The sequence below is a fragment of the Streptopelia decaocto genome, assembly GCF_964273445.1.
Source record: "Streptopelia decaocto genome assembly, chromosome: 5".
Lineage (NCBI taxonomy): Eukaryota > Metazoa > Chordata > Aves > Columbiformes > Columbidae > Streptopelia > Streptopelia decaocto.
Window position 1 is genome coordinate 16014336 of NC_138659.1, and position 17647 is coordinate 16031982.

Consider the following 17647-nt stretch of genomic DNA (forward strand, 5'->3'; position numbering starts at 1 on the left):
TATTTTTAATAAATCGATAAGGAGAGAGGGTTGTCAGAAGAACAAGACAGGTAAGCTGAGGCGGCGTCGGGCAGCGTGCAAACCAGCGGGGAGCGGGGAGGGAACCTCGGCCGGGATCAGGGTGACACACGCCGGGGCTCTGCGCCCTGCTCCGTGCGCCTCCCATCAGCCACAACCGCCGGTCCTGCAAAGTCGGTACTAAAACTTGCTTTGATGAGCGATCCTGCCTAGGACTGTTATATTGGCAAGGTAATAGTTTCCTACGGGAGGGCCCTGCTCCCGTAGCGGTTCACCCGTTGTGCCGACACACACGGGCCTGCGCGGCCCGGCCGCCCCGCCCCCACGGCCCCTCGGGCCGCCGGCAAAATGTCGGGCTCCCCGCGCGCCCCTCCGAACTACAGCTCCCAGCAGCCCCCGCGCCCCGCCCGCTGGCGAAGGGAGGTTCCCCGCCCACTCCGCCGCGGGGTTTCTGCTGGGGGCCTCAGCCGCCACCAGTCAGCGCTCGGCTCTGTGGGGCATCCAGACATGCCTGATCAAAAAAAAATTAAAAAACTGTCAGCTCGGAGGGCCGTTCCTTAAAATGTCCCTCGCAGCGGAGGTAATGACATTCCTCGCGCGCCCCTCGGCCTCGGATTTTGCTGTCCGCAGTTATTTATTACTATGGCGAATTCCTTTTAACGGCTTATTTCACGCGGACACCTCAAAGGGGTCCTTGGAGGGGGCGGGAAATAGAATACCGCTCTCTTGATTCGCTGTCGTCCTGGAGGGAAGGAGCCAATCTGCTCCGGCAACCGGGATTGGCAGGCGGGGCCACCCCCAGTTGCGCAGGTGATTGGTGGCGGCTGGGCGAGGGGGCGTGGCGGAGTGGTGGGAAGGGTGACGCGTATCCTTCCAGCTCAGCGCGTGAACGGATAAGGGCCGGGGGGGAGGGGCCCGCTTCGGCGGGTAGTAACGGCCGCGCTCGTGCCGGCGCGTGTCGCGTTACGTCGGGGCCGCTCCAACGGTCGCTTCTCCTCAGCGGTGCACGCCGCCGCCGCCCGCGCTTTTCCCGCTGTCCCTCTGCTGGGGAGGATGCGCCGCCTCTGCCCGGCAGCGGCAGGTAGACGGGGGAGACGATGAGGGAGCGGCCCCGCCGGCTCCTGGCCCTGGGCTCCTGCCTCTTCCTCTGCGCCGTGCTCTGGTGAGTCCCGGCCGCGCCGCGGGCTCTCAAGGAGGGAAAAGGCTCCTCCGAGGTCTTCCGGGAGTGCGAGCGTCCTGCGGCGCGGGGCACTCGGGGAGAAGGGCAGCGGCGGACTCCGCCGGCGGGCCCACCTCAGCCCCTGCGCCCTTGCTCTCCTCGGCAGCACGGGGACCTCGGCCCGGCCCTGCTGCCCCGGCTGGGGAGCTTTTTGCAGCCCGGCGGGGAGCGCCTTGGTCGGGATGCCGGGAGGTGATGGTCGGGGCCGCGCGGAGCGGGAGGTGGGAGTGGAGACGGTGCCGCTGGGGAAAGAAGGTGCTTCCTTTTGGCAAAACACGAATGTGTGAATGTGCTGGCAGCACCCGGGGTTGCGCGGAGGGAAAGGCAGGTAACAGCTTATGGGAGGGTAATTCCCGCTGCTGTGAGTAAGAGTCATTTGCCGCGTTCGTGACAACAAGCCGTGTCGGATGTAGAGTCAGTCCTCGAATACCAGAGGTTCCAAGTTACAATGTAGACTTCTGTGTGTATTTAGTTGGCACTTCGTGCTTTTAACTGGACGGCTGGCTTGCTTTTTTAATTTCAGGCTGAGCTCTGGCTGTGTTTTCTGAAAGATTAGGATGTCTCATTCTTGAAACTGATTTTCTGTGGCTGGCTGGAGTTGTGATAAATTAAAGCTAATAAGCCTGTTCATTTTTGCATTGGTTATGTCTTTCAGAGTGTTTTTTGTGGTGGTTACCTTACCTTTTCCCAGTATCTTCTGTTTACTTTGTTTTCAGACTTCCTTAGTATGTGACATTTATTAAAACACAAATATTAGGAGAATATATTTCTATATGGTAAGTTATAAGCTTCTTAAACTTTGGCCTCCTTTGAAGTCTGTGACTCACTGTTTGAGAAGTGCTAGCCAGTTTGACCAGCAAACTGCAAATATCAGAAACTGAAACAGCAGCAGGTGTTAGAGATAATTGTGTATCTGGTGGATTATTTTAACACATTTCCTTTAAATTGTTTAAATAGTCTGTTTAGAAAAGAAAAAAATTGAAATAGTTTTGAAGTTCTGGGTTGTTTCATGGTTGATTCTAGTTGGATGGACAAGGGGAGCCCAGACATGTCTCTGTACAGAATCAGATGCAAATCTGCTGCTGACACTTGCATTACTGGGTTTGGGCAATCGTGGAGCAAATTTGGTTCATGTCATCACATTCTTGTTTTCAGGAGACAATACAGTGAGTCTAAAAAGTACTTGGAAACTCTGTTGCTGTGTTTACATTTAGCAAAACTTTAAAAGAAGCAGCTCCTAGCTATGTAAGTTAACTGTGAACTTGATGTAGCTGTCCAGACAGCTTTTCTTTTACTTGTTGGAAAATTATGTTGTGTTGGTTTTTTTTTTTTTGTTCTTGTGGAAGGTTCTACTTGTTAGGATCCTCATTAGGAAGGCAGATTTTGTTTCTTACTGTATCTTGAGGCCTGATAACCTGTTTCTGCCTTGATGTAATTTGTTAGCAAAGGTGTTCTTAATTTAATGATACATGGATGTAATTTTTTCTTGTTGTTTTCTTAGTTTACTGTTTTAACAGAACTGTTTAAGAAAGTTCAGTTGCCTAGTCCATATTGATAAAGACATACCATGTTCAATTAACTTTTTGAAATAATATTTCTGTTCTGTAAAGCTCAGACAGCTTCTGAGTTCATCTTGGGTATGTTTAGGAGAAAAATTGAGCTATGTTTTTCTTACTTTTTAAGAGAGATTGCTCTTCCAAGCAGTGTCTTAATGGAGCTCACAGCTTGCACTAGAGTATCCCAAACTTATTGCTCTTTAAAAAGGAGAAGTTCAGACTGCGTTCACCCTGTTCACTCTAGGTCCTTTTGATTAAAAAGCCAGTAGATTAACTTAGATGTTGTGAGGGCTACAGCTCTAGTTCTCTAGTCTTTGTTGTCCAAACAGAAATTCACATTAGAGAATTTAAAATTCTGTTTGCAGGATGGCATTGCTGCTTGCTTTAATTCCAGTAGCCATGTCACATTTGTAATTGGAAAGTCTGGAAATCTGTTAATTCTTGCCTTGTTGCTGGACTATGAAATGTGGTAAGTTGTGATGTATGTAACATTTTCCTAAAAAGAAAATACACGACTTTGTTCACATAAGCAGTTAAGAAACTTCAAATAGTAAATGGGAGGCTTTGTGTTCTAAGTGTTGGCATGTGTGACAAATGTTGGCTTTTTAAATTTAGTTGTTGTGAAAGGTATTGTCCAAGGATGTAACGTTAGTAGGAGAGAAGCTGTTTTCTTACAGATGAAAGACAAAAGAAGCATGGGGGGGGGGAAGAAACACAAGGCAATGCAGAGTTGCTGAAAGAACACTCTTGGGGCTACTTGGACTCCTTTTTTTTTTTTTTTTTTTCTCCCCCAAACCTGAACTTTGTTTCATTCCTGGACAGACAGCTGCTTATTTCTTTGAAACTAGCTTAAAATAGGATTTAAAAAAAAAAAAAAAATCTCCTGTCATGCATTTTAAAGCATGCCTGAAGAAGTTGGTCCAATGGAGAAATATCAGTTGGTAAAAATCAAGTGGGTAAAAAATTGATGGGACAATTTTCTAACTGGAAGCTGTTTAAAAAGATCTTGTCCTGTAAGTTAAAAATATGTATTAGGAACAGTGCAAAAAAGCCAGAAGCCTGAGTTGAGGGACTTGTTAGATGCTGTCTCTTAATGAGGGCAATGTGGAGTGCAGGATCAGAGAGGTACAAGCACTTGCAGTTTTCTGAAGCAAACCGCACATGGAACAAACGCAGCTTTCTGACAAAGCTGCGCCAGCAAGGTTGTTCCAACTAGTTCAAAAGAGTGGGATGGCTGCATGGTTTTGGAGAAATATTTTTGATGGAGGTAAGGCTTAGGAATGTAGTGCTCTAAAAATAATACACGTATGTGCAGACTGGAGCTTTGACTGTACGTGACAAATGACTCCTGTTGTCCTGAATTTACAAAGATTTTTTTTTTTATGCTTCAGTTAATTCCTTTGTGTGGATGATCATAATGTAAAAAATACTTACAGAACTTGTAACACTTTGTAGTTTGACAATATACAGAGCTGAATAAGTAAAGTGGATTTAGAAGCTTGGGGTACTGGAACTATCTGAATTGAGGCTAGCTGTGACAGTTGTTTGAAGAGTAACCTTTATAAATTGTTCTGATGTCATCTTTTACCTGCCATAAGCTGTGCTTTCAAAGTATTAGCTATGAGTTTAATAAAGAAATCGTGCATACACTAACTTGTGTGTATTTCATTCTGTCCCAGAAAGTGCTTTGCACAGTCTGATCTACTTGGCTTTTATGAACCCTTTTGTCATTCTTGGTTTTACAACTATGAGTAAAAGGAAGATGAGGGTTAAGTGCATGTGTGCATCAGGATTCTTTAGTTGTAGTTAAATTGTGAGTATGCTGCATCAGCTTGTATCAATGTGGCTGAGCAGGGAGATGTGCTGTTTCTGATGGAAAACTCATGGTCTTGTAGCTCTGACTGGAATCTGTCATTAGAGCACACCCTGAAAATTGTAAAGGTCACTTTGGGTCAGTGGTATAACCAGGAATAAAACTTAGATAAAAATACACTGGAAGTGGGTAGATTTTGATATTGCTTTGTATTCTTCCCTGTAACATTAGAGGTGAAGATTTATGTGCGTTTTAGTGAAAGAAAATATTTCTAGTTTTGGTTTGCATTACAGCGTTCTACCTTTTTGAAGGTGTGCTTCCTTAGAGCTTCTGTAATGCAAGAAGAGCTCTGAAAAAACAGCGCTATGTTGGCAGTGTGAGAACATCGCTAGTATCCATTTAGCTCCTCCTGTCCAGTACAAGTGAAAGCTATGCTAGCCAGATTAGAGATGGCAGAACCAGGGGTTCTGCTGATTGAACAATTATTTGCCCTATTGCTGGCTTTTGGTTTAAACCTTGAGCTTGTATCTGTTAATAACAGAACAGTGTCAAGTGGTAGAGTTGGGGAGTGAGAAGCTCTTACCATAGAAATTCTCTTTTCAGCGGTGTGTAATGTTTACCGGAGACTGCCCTAATGCTCTTCATAGTACTGTTAGTGTAGCTTGTGTGTACTGGGGCTCAGAATTTGACCTGGTCATTCTTTCCTTATCTAGTTACTTAGATCTCTTCAGAAGGCTGATAGTAAAATATGCATTGTGTGTCTGCATTTTATGGCAGGAAGAAATGATGTGGGCACTGTTCATAAAATCAGAATGCTTGGTCCAAGCATCAGACTTCAGAATGAAGAGTATGTTCGTAGGTGTGAAGTATCTTGTTTGGAAGTGTCTTTCCTCTGTAGTTAACTTTGGGAAAAAACGTGCTTTGGAATACTTGGACTCAAACCCAAATTTGCTTATGCCCAGCTTACATCCTGCTCAAGTTGAGGGTGCTGTATGCAAGCAGGGGCTTTGGTGTCTTATGCAAAACAAATTCTTGGCTCAATCAATTATTGAAGATTCACATTCTAAAATTATTTGAAAATCAGTGAGGTGCTTTCATGTGGTATCTTCTAAAAGCTTTGTCCTAGAAACTTCAAATTTGTTCATTTGTTATGCAAGTGGTATGCTAAAGTGGCATGTACCTCCTTATGAGGTTTCTGTATTGATGTACAAGACCCTGCCTGTTGCAATGAGATGTGCCCTAATTTAGCCCTTGATTTGAAGTTTTTCTGAAATGTCTTTCTCTAACTTCCTATTACTACTTTTTCACTTTCATGCTCTTATCACTGTGACTGTTTTACAGAATACTTTTTGGATTTTTTGTTTTATTGACTTTAGTTTTTATTTCAAGGGGAGGGTATACAACAAGTTTTAATTAACACTTGAAGGTGCTAACAGCCTTTTGCCTGAGGAGGGTATTAATTCTGAGCATGAAACCTTTTGGCTGAGAACAGGCTAACATAGAACTGCAAGTCTAAAAGCTTTCTTGTAATTATTGGTGAAAATACTGAAATGGTCTAACAGGCTGATGGCAAAGCTAGTGCAAAGAACTTTTGCTTGGGCAAGGGAGAATACTGGTATAGATGACTTAAACTAGTTTAGAATATCAATAAAAGGTTCCAAGAGTTCAAAATTAGCTTATGTGCTCAAAGGAAAATTCTTGGCTTGTATGAAGTTTGGAATGGCAATCAAGTTATTTTTGAAGTCCTTTAACAATAAGAAGTCTAAAAATACATTATAAAATGTCTGGGAGTTAAGTGATAGCAGCTTTACAGTGATGTAAGGCAAAATTAATGGTAAAATAAGTTTCTGCTAAAATTTCACTCTTTGGAACTATGTTAAGCTGTGTGTTGCATTTGCAGTAAGTTTTAAGCATGGGAAGTTGGTACAGAGCAGCTGCTGATGATTCTGACCCTGCCTGTAGTAGCCCTGCAATATTGTGCCTGTGTAGACAAGCTTATGAATTTAAGCAATGAGGGGAAATCTTCAAAGATGTGTAAATTAGACATTGCTACAGACTCTAAAGGCCTTAAAGTTTAATTACAGTCCATGGCTATTCCACTGATTTCCTGTAGTCTTTGTGGTAGGTATCAAGTCTTACTGCATTTTTCCAGAATATGTTCATTTCCCCAAACTCTTGCATTAAAGATAATAACTAGAGTTTGAAAATGTAGGAAGATTCTCTTAAGCTACAATCTTCAGTGCAGTATTAGGGAAGTCTGTTACCAATAATCACTAGGAACTGTGTGTTCCAGTTGGACACCTTTTGAGGACTGGGGTTTGTGAGTTGTCCTGATTTAAGTGCCTGAAATAGGGTACATGGATACTCCTACCAAGAAAGGAGTAAGAGGTATGTTTCAGTGTCACTTCGCAGCATGCATCTAATATAGGCTGTTGCCTATTGTGGGCACTGCATCAAAACAATACACAGTTACAGTGCTGGAAAGGTGACTTATCTCAGCGGCCTTTTCTAGGAAAGGATGAGAGTCATATTGGTGGCACTGTAAGAAATAAGGGTTTTTTCACTGTTAGCCATTGGCCTTAATTTCTGTTGTTTAACTTAGGACAAGAGTGGACAGTCATGGATAAATGGTATGTTCTCCCTCTCCTTGGATTTTTATATCTGAGTATACAGTAGCTCAAAGCCAACTTTCTTCCCTCCCTCAGAAGTTACTGGCATGTATCCATAATCTCAAGATCAGATCAAGGGGTGCAAAGAAATGTGTGGTTGAAGGTGAGGTGCAGGACTACTCCTTCAGGCAGTAAATCAGTTGAATCTGATAAAGTGTGTGGTGCCACTGTAACCTCGTTTTGCAGTCTTTGCATGATAATGCATTTAAAATGCTGAAAGCAGTATTTTAAACTGATGGTTGAAATCTCATTGTCTGAAGCTATGAAATTCAGTATTGTCAGAAGTATCTTTGTGTTGGGCTCTTCTGAATATGTGACGTAAATGTCTTTTTTGTATTGCATTCCAGTTAGGCAGTCTGGAGAGCACATTCTTTGCAAAGAGTGGGCAAGATATTAAAAACCTGGAATAACTGCAGAATACAACAGAGCTGGTAAAGGCTTTGCAAAAAAGCTCCAGTTTCAGGGTTTGGTTTTGTTTTGTTTTTTTGTCTGTGTGGTTTTTTTTTGTTGTGTTTTTTTGTAGCACATGAATCAAGTTAGTGGATGGGGGAGGAAACGAGATAAGGATCCTGCCAGCATGGCACTGATACTGTGTTGTCTAGATCTGTAGATCTAGTCTCAGCTTTTTCCTCCCTTAAAGATCCATCAGAAATTTAAAAATCATCTTAGTAATGCATGCAGCTCTTCTGTGGTAATAAATAGCCTTTAAATGAATGGTGTGTTGTTTTGTCCTTTTTTTTTAATCAGCATTTTACAAGATTAATGGTTCTTCATTGCATTTATCAACGGTTATTTCTACTGCATATGCAGCAATGAGTGTTGTGTCTCTGGAGGTTGTGCTAAAGTAGTCAGTGCATTGCACATAGCTTTCTTCCTCTGACTGGCTGAAATAATGTCATTGTTGTAGAAGCCCAGTCTTCATTTTTGGAGAGGTTTACTTTGTTATTCAGGCCCTTTTAAATGGAAGTCACTCTTCCTGAACTGTTCTGAAAGAAAGACTGATTCTGTTAAGTTACTGGGGAGAGGGTGAGGGTTCCTTCCTTTTTATAGAATCACAGAATGGTTTGGGTTGGAAGGGACCTTCAAAGCTCATCCAGTCCAACCCCCTGTCATGAGCAGGGACACCTTCACCCAGATCAGGTTGCTCAGAGCCCCATCCAGCCTCACCTTGAATGTCTCCAGGGATGGGACATCCACCACCTACCTCTCTGGGCAACCTGGGCCAGTGTTTTCCCATGTGTACCACTGCTTCCAGATGCTGGAACATGGCACTGAGAAAAGCTGGCTTTGCTCTTACAAGCTTGTGCTTTATGCTGCATGTGGGCAGCAAGGCGGCTTTGTGACTGCATGTTCTGAATAAGCTGCTGATAGATACTGATGAGCCTTCTGCCATTTTTTCTGCATTACCAGTGGCTGGAAAGGCGGGTTAGTGCTGACTTGAGAGTCTGGTTGTGGATCTGCTGAGTCTCTTGTTCTTAGAGAGCCTTCTTTCTCTTTGACAGTTAGGCTAGTGGTAGCAGTCACAGACCTGTATGATCTGTTCAAAGCAAAAGATATTTTTCCTGCCTTCCTTACCCTTTCACAACTTCTCTTTTTTCTCTTTTTTTTTTTTTTGTTTTTTTGTTTTTAACTGATTAACCCAGACTAAATTATTCTGTAATCAAGAAGATAAGCTTCAACCAAGCCTCATTCATAGGCCTGTTGTGCTGGCTGTTTGCTCCTTAGGTCCAAAATCTGCTCACCTTCTCTTGCACAGTTGTATGCTGAACTGATCATGTGAATATTTTCAGTAGAGAAGTGTCACACGGTAGGGACGGTGACATCTTAATTCTCCCTCTTAGCTGCTTGGCATTGGTGCATCTGCACCTGTTGGTAATATAGCCCTTCGAGAGATGCAGAAAATGTCAGTGATCTTCCTGGAGAGAGACTGTTCCCTACACGTTCAAGGAGAGCTTGATAATTGGTACACTGGTGATAGCTTCCTTCTGTTTTCCCTTGGCTTAAAATTATTCTGTCTCACAGGTGTCAACTGTAAACTGTTTTGAACTGCTGCACTCTCCAGTGTCCAGAAATAGGTCTTCTTTGGGGAGACTTTGGAGAACATGTATTTGAATTGAATCTTGTGTTGTTGTTTTTGTATAAAGTCTTTGGAAAGGATAGCTTAGGTGGTTTATCTCTGGGAAGATCAAATTGTGGAAAAACTGCTCTTACCTTCATGTTTTGCTAATTTGGATTTTTTTTTTTGTCAGTTGTAATGTGTATGATTATTTTTTCTTACCAGTTGTTACTTTCTGCTTGAGTTTTGTGCTTGTCAAAGCAGTTATCAATAGTTTCACTATCTCTGATAGTCTTCTGCAGTCTCCTTCATAATTACTTATGGAGTTTGAGCTAAATTAGAACTGGATGGTCTTTCACATGAAATGTACACTGCAATTTCAAAACCACTTGCACTTTGGAATTTCAGTGCATTCCTTTCACAAGCCTAACAGCCATCAGTAGACCATAGCTAATTTGTGTAGCAATACATGTACTGTACCACTCAGATAGGGGTGAGCAGACTTTCTTCTTCAGTAGAGAACCAAAGTATGTGCCTGCCCTGTGAAGAGTAAAGATTCCTCCCCCACTTCTTGTGTCTGGGCTTGCAAGCTTTTGCCTTTGGGTTTGTATCAAGCTGAAAAATTCATGGTGTACTAGAGACAATGGCTTTTAAACTACATTAATGATGATACTAAAATACTTATGCTTAAGTTTCTTTGTTCTTGATGAGGTTTAATAGCTGCTGCTATTTTGAGTCATACTTGAAACTTCTATATTTGAAATATTGAAAACTTCTGCTTTCATTTAAGTCACTAAGTGTTGGTTATGTGTTTGGAACAATCTCTTGGAGTATTTCTGCACTGTTAATTCATTTGAAGATATACCTTGTACCTGAGACCGTATATCTAGTGACTAATCAATCTCCAGTATTATTTGGACATTAGATCTCCTTGCTTTCAAGTGAGCATTAAAATTTTGTCATGAGAAAGGGAAGGGTGTATTAATATATACAGATGCAGAAGCTGCTGTGTGTTCACTGGACATACTGTGCAAGTTTACTGAACTCAAGGGGAATTCTGTTCTCTGTAAATGAACACTTAAGTTTTCATGTTTGTTGTCTTTATGCGTATAGAGAAATGCTTAACAGAGGTGCTATACCATTTGGCATTTTTTTTATTATGGGATGTATAATTTATCAGTTTGTGGCTAAAGAAGACTGTTCAATGAATATGCAGAATCCTGAAAGATAGAAGAAAAAAAATAGCTGTGATCTTGATAAGCTGATTAATTTGACTTCTCACAGAATGGCTGGTCTAACTTGGCTCAGGTGCTCCTGTGGGTGCATGTACCCATAGACAAATTGAATTTTCAGTCCCCTCCCTTGCTTAGAGGACTTTTGAGAGACTTGAGGCAGCATGTTTGAGTTGGAGTAGACTGGGAGGAATTTCTGAAAATAAGCAAATTGGATATTGGACAGAGATTATGTTGGAGTAGCTTAAATCTATGGTCTATTAAACTGCATTCTTCTAAAAGCTGTGTTTGTGCTCTAATAAAGCATGATCTATTGCATTAGAAGTATCAGTATATTAAAGGAAGAAATATATGCTTTTTGTGCTAAGGGCTTTTTTGTGACTGCAAGTGGTAAAGTAGTTCTTAATGTGGCTGTGAAAGTAGACCTTGTGTTTTTAAAATGCTGATTCACAGCCAATGATATCTTTCCTTTTCTGCATTAAGGGACTTAATGTTGCTCTGTACAGCTCACTGAAGATCTCCCCTTAGTGTATGCAAAATGGGAAATAACATTTGTCTGCATCTATAATAAAGGGGTGGAATGAGCTGCAGTATGTTCTGTATAATTTTTGGTCTTTCTGTTGTATTTTTATCAAGTCGTTGTAGCTGGAGAGACCAGAGGTACTGAAGTTAAGAGCATGAGGAAATTTATCCATTAAATGATTGAAACCACTTTTCAGAAAAAATAAATAACTCCAAGCATTTGCATAACTAATTTTTCAAAGTGAGAACTAGGAAATAAGGCCATAACAGTCCGGTGATGTTTCATTTTGTCCTTTAAATGTACATCCTGTGCTCAGGATAAGACAGGTTCAATGGAAAACTTTATACAAACAAATAACTACATGATGGGATGGGAGTTTTAGGTCTGTGAGAATGCATACACCTCATTTTCAACTTAACTAAGATATGAGACTTTGTACTCACTACAGTAGGTGGTTATAAATGTTTTCATACGCATATATTCAGTGCTTAGGTTCCAGTAACTGCAGCTGCTTCTGCTTGACTTGAGGGCTTCCATGTAGTTTAGAGGAAAACTCTTACTTCAAAGGGAAGAGGAATTACTGAGATGTAGTGGGCCTGAGACAGACTCAGGGCACCTTATTTGCACATCTCCAGAATAGCATGTCAGACCCACAAGTTCCTTGTTTGCTGTCTTCTGCTCTTCTGGTGGTGAGAGACCTGGATGTAGTGTGGGTGGTGCCTTGCTAATGCTCCCTGCTCATGTGCATGGAGAAGGAGCAATAGGTTTATACCTCTACAACAAAAGCCTGATTTTGTGATTGCCTGCAACCTGGAGAATTAGTGCCACCTGTGTGTGTATGTGTGTGTGTATATATATATATGTATATATATGCATCAAACTGTTTGTAAAATTTAGTACTTGACTGTGGTCAATTGCAGCATGGGTTGTTCCTTGATGGAAGAATCTGTGCTGCTTATACTTGCCAATGATGGTGATCTTCAAATTTTAAAGACAAGTGTTAATTCAAATTCCAAACAGTAGATTGATCCTGGTTGTTTAAGTGAATTCTGACCTTATTCTTACTATTATGACTGACTGCTAAGGCTATGTTTTAGTTTTCAAAACTTAGGCCAGAAGGTCGCTGTGTCCAGGCTTCTTATATGCTTAAAGATCTGCTATGGCCCTGTTTTCTCTTAGGAGGAGGAGGCCCTTTTTTGAGTATGTAGAGTGACATCTGTGTGAGTTCACATGGATCCTACTGATCACCTGGCTGTCATGTAAACAGTATTTGCAGGAAAAGTATTTGGCTTTAAAGTGGCAGGTAACTCTGATGTTTGAGTATAGTTGGAAACTCCACTAAAAGCTCAATTTGCATTGCATTTTGCTGGACTTCTTTAAAGTCTGCATGAAGACCTTTCCTGGCCTTTGGGATTCCAAGTCTCATGTTTTGCTGTGCAGATGTTTTTTGGGATGTGAAGGGGCCATGCGCTATAAGCAACAAAAGATGCTGTTCTGATGCAAGTGTTTGTATAGATGTCTGGTGTTTTTCTGTGAAAATAAATCCATTTCTACTGAGAAGCAAAACTGCTTGAAACTGAAGTTACAAAACAAATCTCTATGGAGGTTGTAGCTAAAGCCAGCTCTTGGTTTGCCCTTTGTCTCTACATTTTCATTGGGTTTTTTTTTTTTTTTTTTGCATCAACCTGTTGTTTAGTATACTTATTTTCTCTAACTCTTTGAAATGTGCTGGATGCTGCTGACCATGCAGAATTTTCTCAGGTATGATCTGTACAGGGGAATAAGAAGCTTTATTTTTTTGATCTGTGGCTTTAGTTTTTGCTTAGTAATAATCATTGCTGAAGATATCCTGTTACTATATGAGGAAAGATATAATTGATTCAAATTCTTTCTAACTTGCAGTAACTTAACAAATTAGTAACAGAAAACATACTACAAATTTACTACTTCCAAAAGAGAAAAGTATTAGCAAAACAATTATTGGGGTGATATCATGTCACAAAGTGGAAGGTGACACAAATTAGTTAAGCCCTCCAATAGTGTTGAAAAGTTATCTATGGACTGTACATATTTTTTTAGGCACCTCATGAGAACAGCTGAAAAAAGGTTGAGGCACAATGCTAAGGGAATTTAAAAATGTTATTCATTTTAAATCAAGGCTTTGACTCTTTTTATTTTATTTTTTTGATAGGCTTCCTATTTGGCATGTCTTTTGTAAAGACAGTCTTTCATCAGCGGTGCAATATGCTTCAGGTGATGCTTGTGCCCTGGCAAATGATGATGAAAATGTCCAGGAAAAGGTATGCTGAATAAATCATGTTAATTAGCTACTCAGTCTGGTGTGATATTGAATTAAAAAAAATTGATTCATACACTTTGATTCATGGAGTCTTCTTGGCCAGAATATTTAATATACTCACTTGTTTTGTCAGCCATGATGTTTTGTTCCCACATTTTTGTTTTCCTTTACTTCAAGTTTGTTGCAGTTATATCACAGTACAGCTGGACAGTTTGTGTGTAGCGAGGAACAAATAGGAAAACTGGTAATGGTGGCTCAGATATTTTTGAGTGCCAGATGTTAGAAGAAACGATCATCAGGGACAGTATGTGGCTCTGTAGAGACCATGATAAGAGGTGATGGCCTGGATAAGTCTGGGCCACAGTATGCCAGTTGTATCTGCGTTGCGTTAAAAACCTAATGCACAAATTATTGTTATCCTAAATAGATGCTTTAAGATTAATTGTTTTATTAAGTCAGTCATTATCCCTTTGTTTTCCTCCTGTTTAATAAAAATTAATAAAGTTAAAATACATATGTGAAATCCTAATAAACAAGGTTCTGTCCCTTTCTTATTTACATTACTCAGCACCTTAGGTTAAATTGAGTGTAATCGTCCCACCCTGATTAACTCATAACAAGTTTCTGCATATTGCAGTTTCATAGTGAGTTCTCAAGCTGTTGAGTCATGTCAGAAAGTCACAGTAATTTCACTTACCTGTTTTCACAGGTAAAGAATCGGTCCTGTGATAAGCATGGGTAGCATTGATATTATTGATCTTCCCATTTAGTAGTGCTAACCATGGTCGTCATTCTAAGAAAGCTTTTATATGCCACATCAAACCTGGACAATATGTATTGAACATTTTAGATGACTCAAGTGGAGAGCTGCCTGATCAGAAAAAAACCCAAACTTTAAATATTGTAGGATTGTAGGTTTCTTAAGCATTTCAATATCTAGGGTAGCTGTGCTTTTTGTCAGCTTGTGTGACCAAATAAAATTCAGTCTTGTTGTTCTGGCTGCCTAAAAAAAGTCCTGTTCAAGTTTAATGGCTGATGTAATAAAACTGGAAAGATCAAGTAAGCTTTCAGACTGGGAAGCCACTGGTCTATATTGTCATAATTTTTTGTAACATTCTTCCCTTCGTTCTGTTAACATGGTGCATACTTAAGCAGATTTCTCAAGTTAAACCAAAAGATTTGAAATATACTGTGCTTTATTCCTCATAAAAGAAAAAATTCTTGGGTGTATGAGAAATCTTAAGCATGTGTCTATTACTCTTCACAAGGCTGCTGGAACTGTCCTGCTTCAGAAGAGCAGTCTTGCAGCCCTTGATCAGTTTTCCTTAGGTCAGTTGTCTCTTTGAGGCATTGATGCTATTTAATCTTGGGGAGTAGGATGTGAGCTAATAATATTTAGGCAAAGATGTTGCTTAGCTGTTTTCTTTAAGATTTGCCTGCTCAAATTAGTACTTCCTGCTCTTCATTGTATGCCTGAACTCTCAAATTAATGTGATCATGTATAGTGTAACAGACCATTTTGGATCTGAACACTAGTATTTGCGGTCCTTGACCACAGGATTTTAGATGGCCCTTATAAAATGGATGGCATGTAAATTTATACCAGATTGCTTGCTGCAAAGCATTGCTCAGAAATACCTTGCATTTGCTGTAGTCACAACTTTAAAAAAAAAAAGTTTGAGGGGAAAGTAGATTTTTGCTAGCTCTACAGTCTGGTGGGTTTAGAACTCCCTCCTGCACCCCCCAAGTGTCTGTTCTTTTCTACTTTGTGAATTTACTGCACTTGATTGTTAATCTTTAGTTGTAAAAAGATGAAGTTGCTTTTTAAAGGTTACACCAGACTTGTGAAATTATTCTGATTCTGGTGATAAGGCTGCTATGACTGATATGTGCCAAGTGTTATTTTTTAGTGGTTGTCTGTTGCAAGTCATCTTAAGATCTTTTTTTTTCCTCCTATTTTGGGCAGCATGGAGATAGGAAGGATTTGTTGACATGGGAAATAATAGCAAAATTATTATCTTTCCTTAGTACACAAACAACTTAAGACAGTGCTAGAGTGGTCTTTTCTGTGAGGTTTTAACTGAATCAGTTGAACTCGATGTTGTTTTTATACAGATGAGATTTTAAGTGTATGTGGGCTGTGGCTCTGGAGATTTGTGTAGCTTAACTTCTCATTGATATTTTGATTATTGTAAAGGTAGTATTCAATCTGTACCAAAAGTAACTCCTCTTATTACAAGGCTGGTGTTACTGCATACTAACTGTTGTTTCACCTTTAATATACTAGGGGGAAGAGGCTGGTCTCAGACTGGAGTCTGAGCATGCAGACTCAAGTACACGGAGTTACCCTACAGAAGAGCTACTTGATGACTTTACAAAATCTGACCAGGCAAGACTTATTTCATTCACTGTCTCCATATACTCTTCAAATGCTTCTTGGATTTCAGTGTCTTTCATTTTGGTTATCTAAAGCTCATAGTAATCATCTATCGCATTTCACTTGAGTGCAGGGTGGCTGTCAGACTCATGTTTCCTATGGGGGAGAAAAATGCGTGAGCTAACAGATCTTGCATTTCCCATGTGCATAAGTAATAATAAGAGTAATTTAATATTTGTAGGTACTGACTAAAGCTTTCCAAGATAAATTAAAATTGGATGTTATAGGTATGGAAGCCTCTTTAGAATAGAAACAGGACAATCTTCTCACTGAGATCTTTCGTGTGGATCAGATTTGGGGATCATAGCAGTCCATTTTAGCTTTAATCCCTCATGGCGTCTCCCTGTTTCATTTCCTTTGTTAAGATGGAAAAAGGGTTGTGTTTCAGTTGTATGTGCCATTAATACCATTAAGTCAGTACTTGGCATCAGATGTTGCAAAGCCCACTATTTGATATATTTGTTTTGCAGATTACAAGACAACATACATAGGACGTACTTCTGAATATATATTGCATAGTTTAGATATGTAATTCTATAGTAAAACATTCCAGACCTCTTAATGTTTAGTCAGATGACTCGAAGTTGTCCAGCTGTTGATGCAAGACTCGTGTTTGATGGCATTTTCTGTTGCTGCAAGAGGTATTCTGACCTGTTTCAGTGGTTAGGTACCCTTCCAGATTTAGTGTTATTTTGATTATGCTGTGAAAGGGCTTATGAAAACTGAAGGCTAGGATAAGTAAGACTCAAGACTACTAGACTCTCAGAAGTGATAAGCGATTTTTATGTTTGTTCAGTTACAACCTGAAATAGACTTAAAATAATTTTGGACCTCTATTGGAGTATTAAGATGGAAAGCGTTCCCCAAAATTAAGCTTAGGATTAAAATAGTAAATATAAATTTTATTATAATAAAGCACACAAACAGCATCATTTCTTTCAGTTGCTGAAATATTCAAGCATGTTTTCTTCTGGCTCTCTTTATAGAAATGCATGGTTGACGAAGCTGTTCCATGTGCCTTCTCCAAATTTTTTACACTAATGTTGCAGACTATGGAAGACTGTTTCAACTGTTCCAAAGCAGCAATGAATACCACCTAGATTTATGAAAAAAAGAACTTATTTCTTAACTGTTTTGCTATCTGGTTTTCAGGTTCACTGATGACAGAAATCTGAACTACTGAACTGTTAAAACTTCATACTAGATGTTACTGTACGAATGCTTTTCCTGTTCAAGTTATGAAAATGTATGTTCACCTGTAATGTTTTCACAGACTACAGAAATGAGTGAAGCAAGCCAACCTGAAGTTGAGACTCCACTTTCAGCAGATTTAAATGAAGCTTCATCTAGCGTAGTTGCAAGCACTGAAAACATTTCCAGTTCACCTACCTCAGAGATACCTCCAGTCTCACAGCCTGAGTAAGCTTTTTAAATTAATATTTTACTGGTTTGATCTTCCAGAGAGTATCACTTACACTGCTGTTAAAAGGGTTACCTCTTCAGGTGTAGTAGGGATAAGACTAGACTGTCCCACATGATTCTTTTGCTGTACTTTGGTTTATGGTGTTGATGTTAATAGAGTATGCCATAATTTCCTCAGTGCATGGATTGAGTTGTGTACTTGAGTGAAGTGTCATACTGTTGCCATTATCACTCTCTAAGGTGCTGCTTTGACACAAAAATCTGGTGTCTTCTATGTGCTAGGCAATGTGTACTATAGAAGTCATCAGGTCTTTACCATTAGGATTTGTGCCCTTCACAAATGTGCTTTCACATCTGTAATAACAAGCATTAAGGCCACTTCAGCAATGGTCTCTGCTTTAAG

The 17647-nt window shown here is 40.2% G+C and overlaps 1 protein-coding gene across 3 annotated transcripts in view; it reads left to right on the forward strand.

The window, feature by feature from the left end:
- The first annotated feature begins 895 nt into the window (after positions 1-895).
- Positions 896-17647, forward strand: part of SUCO (SUN domain containing ossification factor) — a 42328-nt gene continuing 25576 nt past the window's right edge. The window contains exons 1-4 of one of the 3 annotated variants that reach the window (XM_082054704.1): positions 896-1180; positions 13278-13386; positions 15673-15774; positions 17096-17241. In XM_082054704.1, the coding sequence (XP_081910830.1) occupies positions 1116-1180; positions 13278-13386; positions 15673-15774; positions 17096-17241 (422 nt within the window). In that variant the 5' untranslated portion in view covers positions 896-1115. The remainder of the gene's footprint in view (positions 1181-13277; positions 13387-15672; positions 15775-17095; positions 17242-17647) is intronic. The other 2 variants (XM_082054703.1, XM_082054705.1) reach the window with 2 other exon arrangements.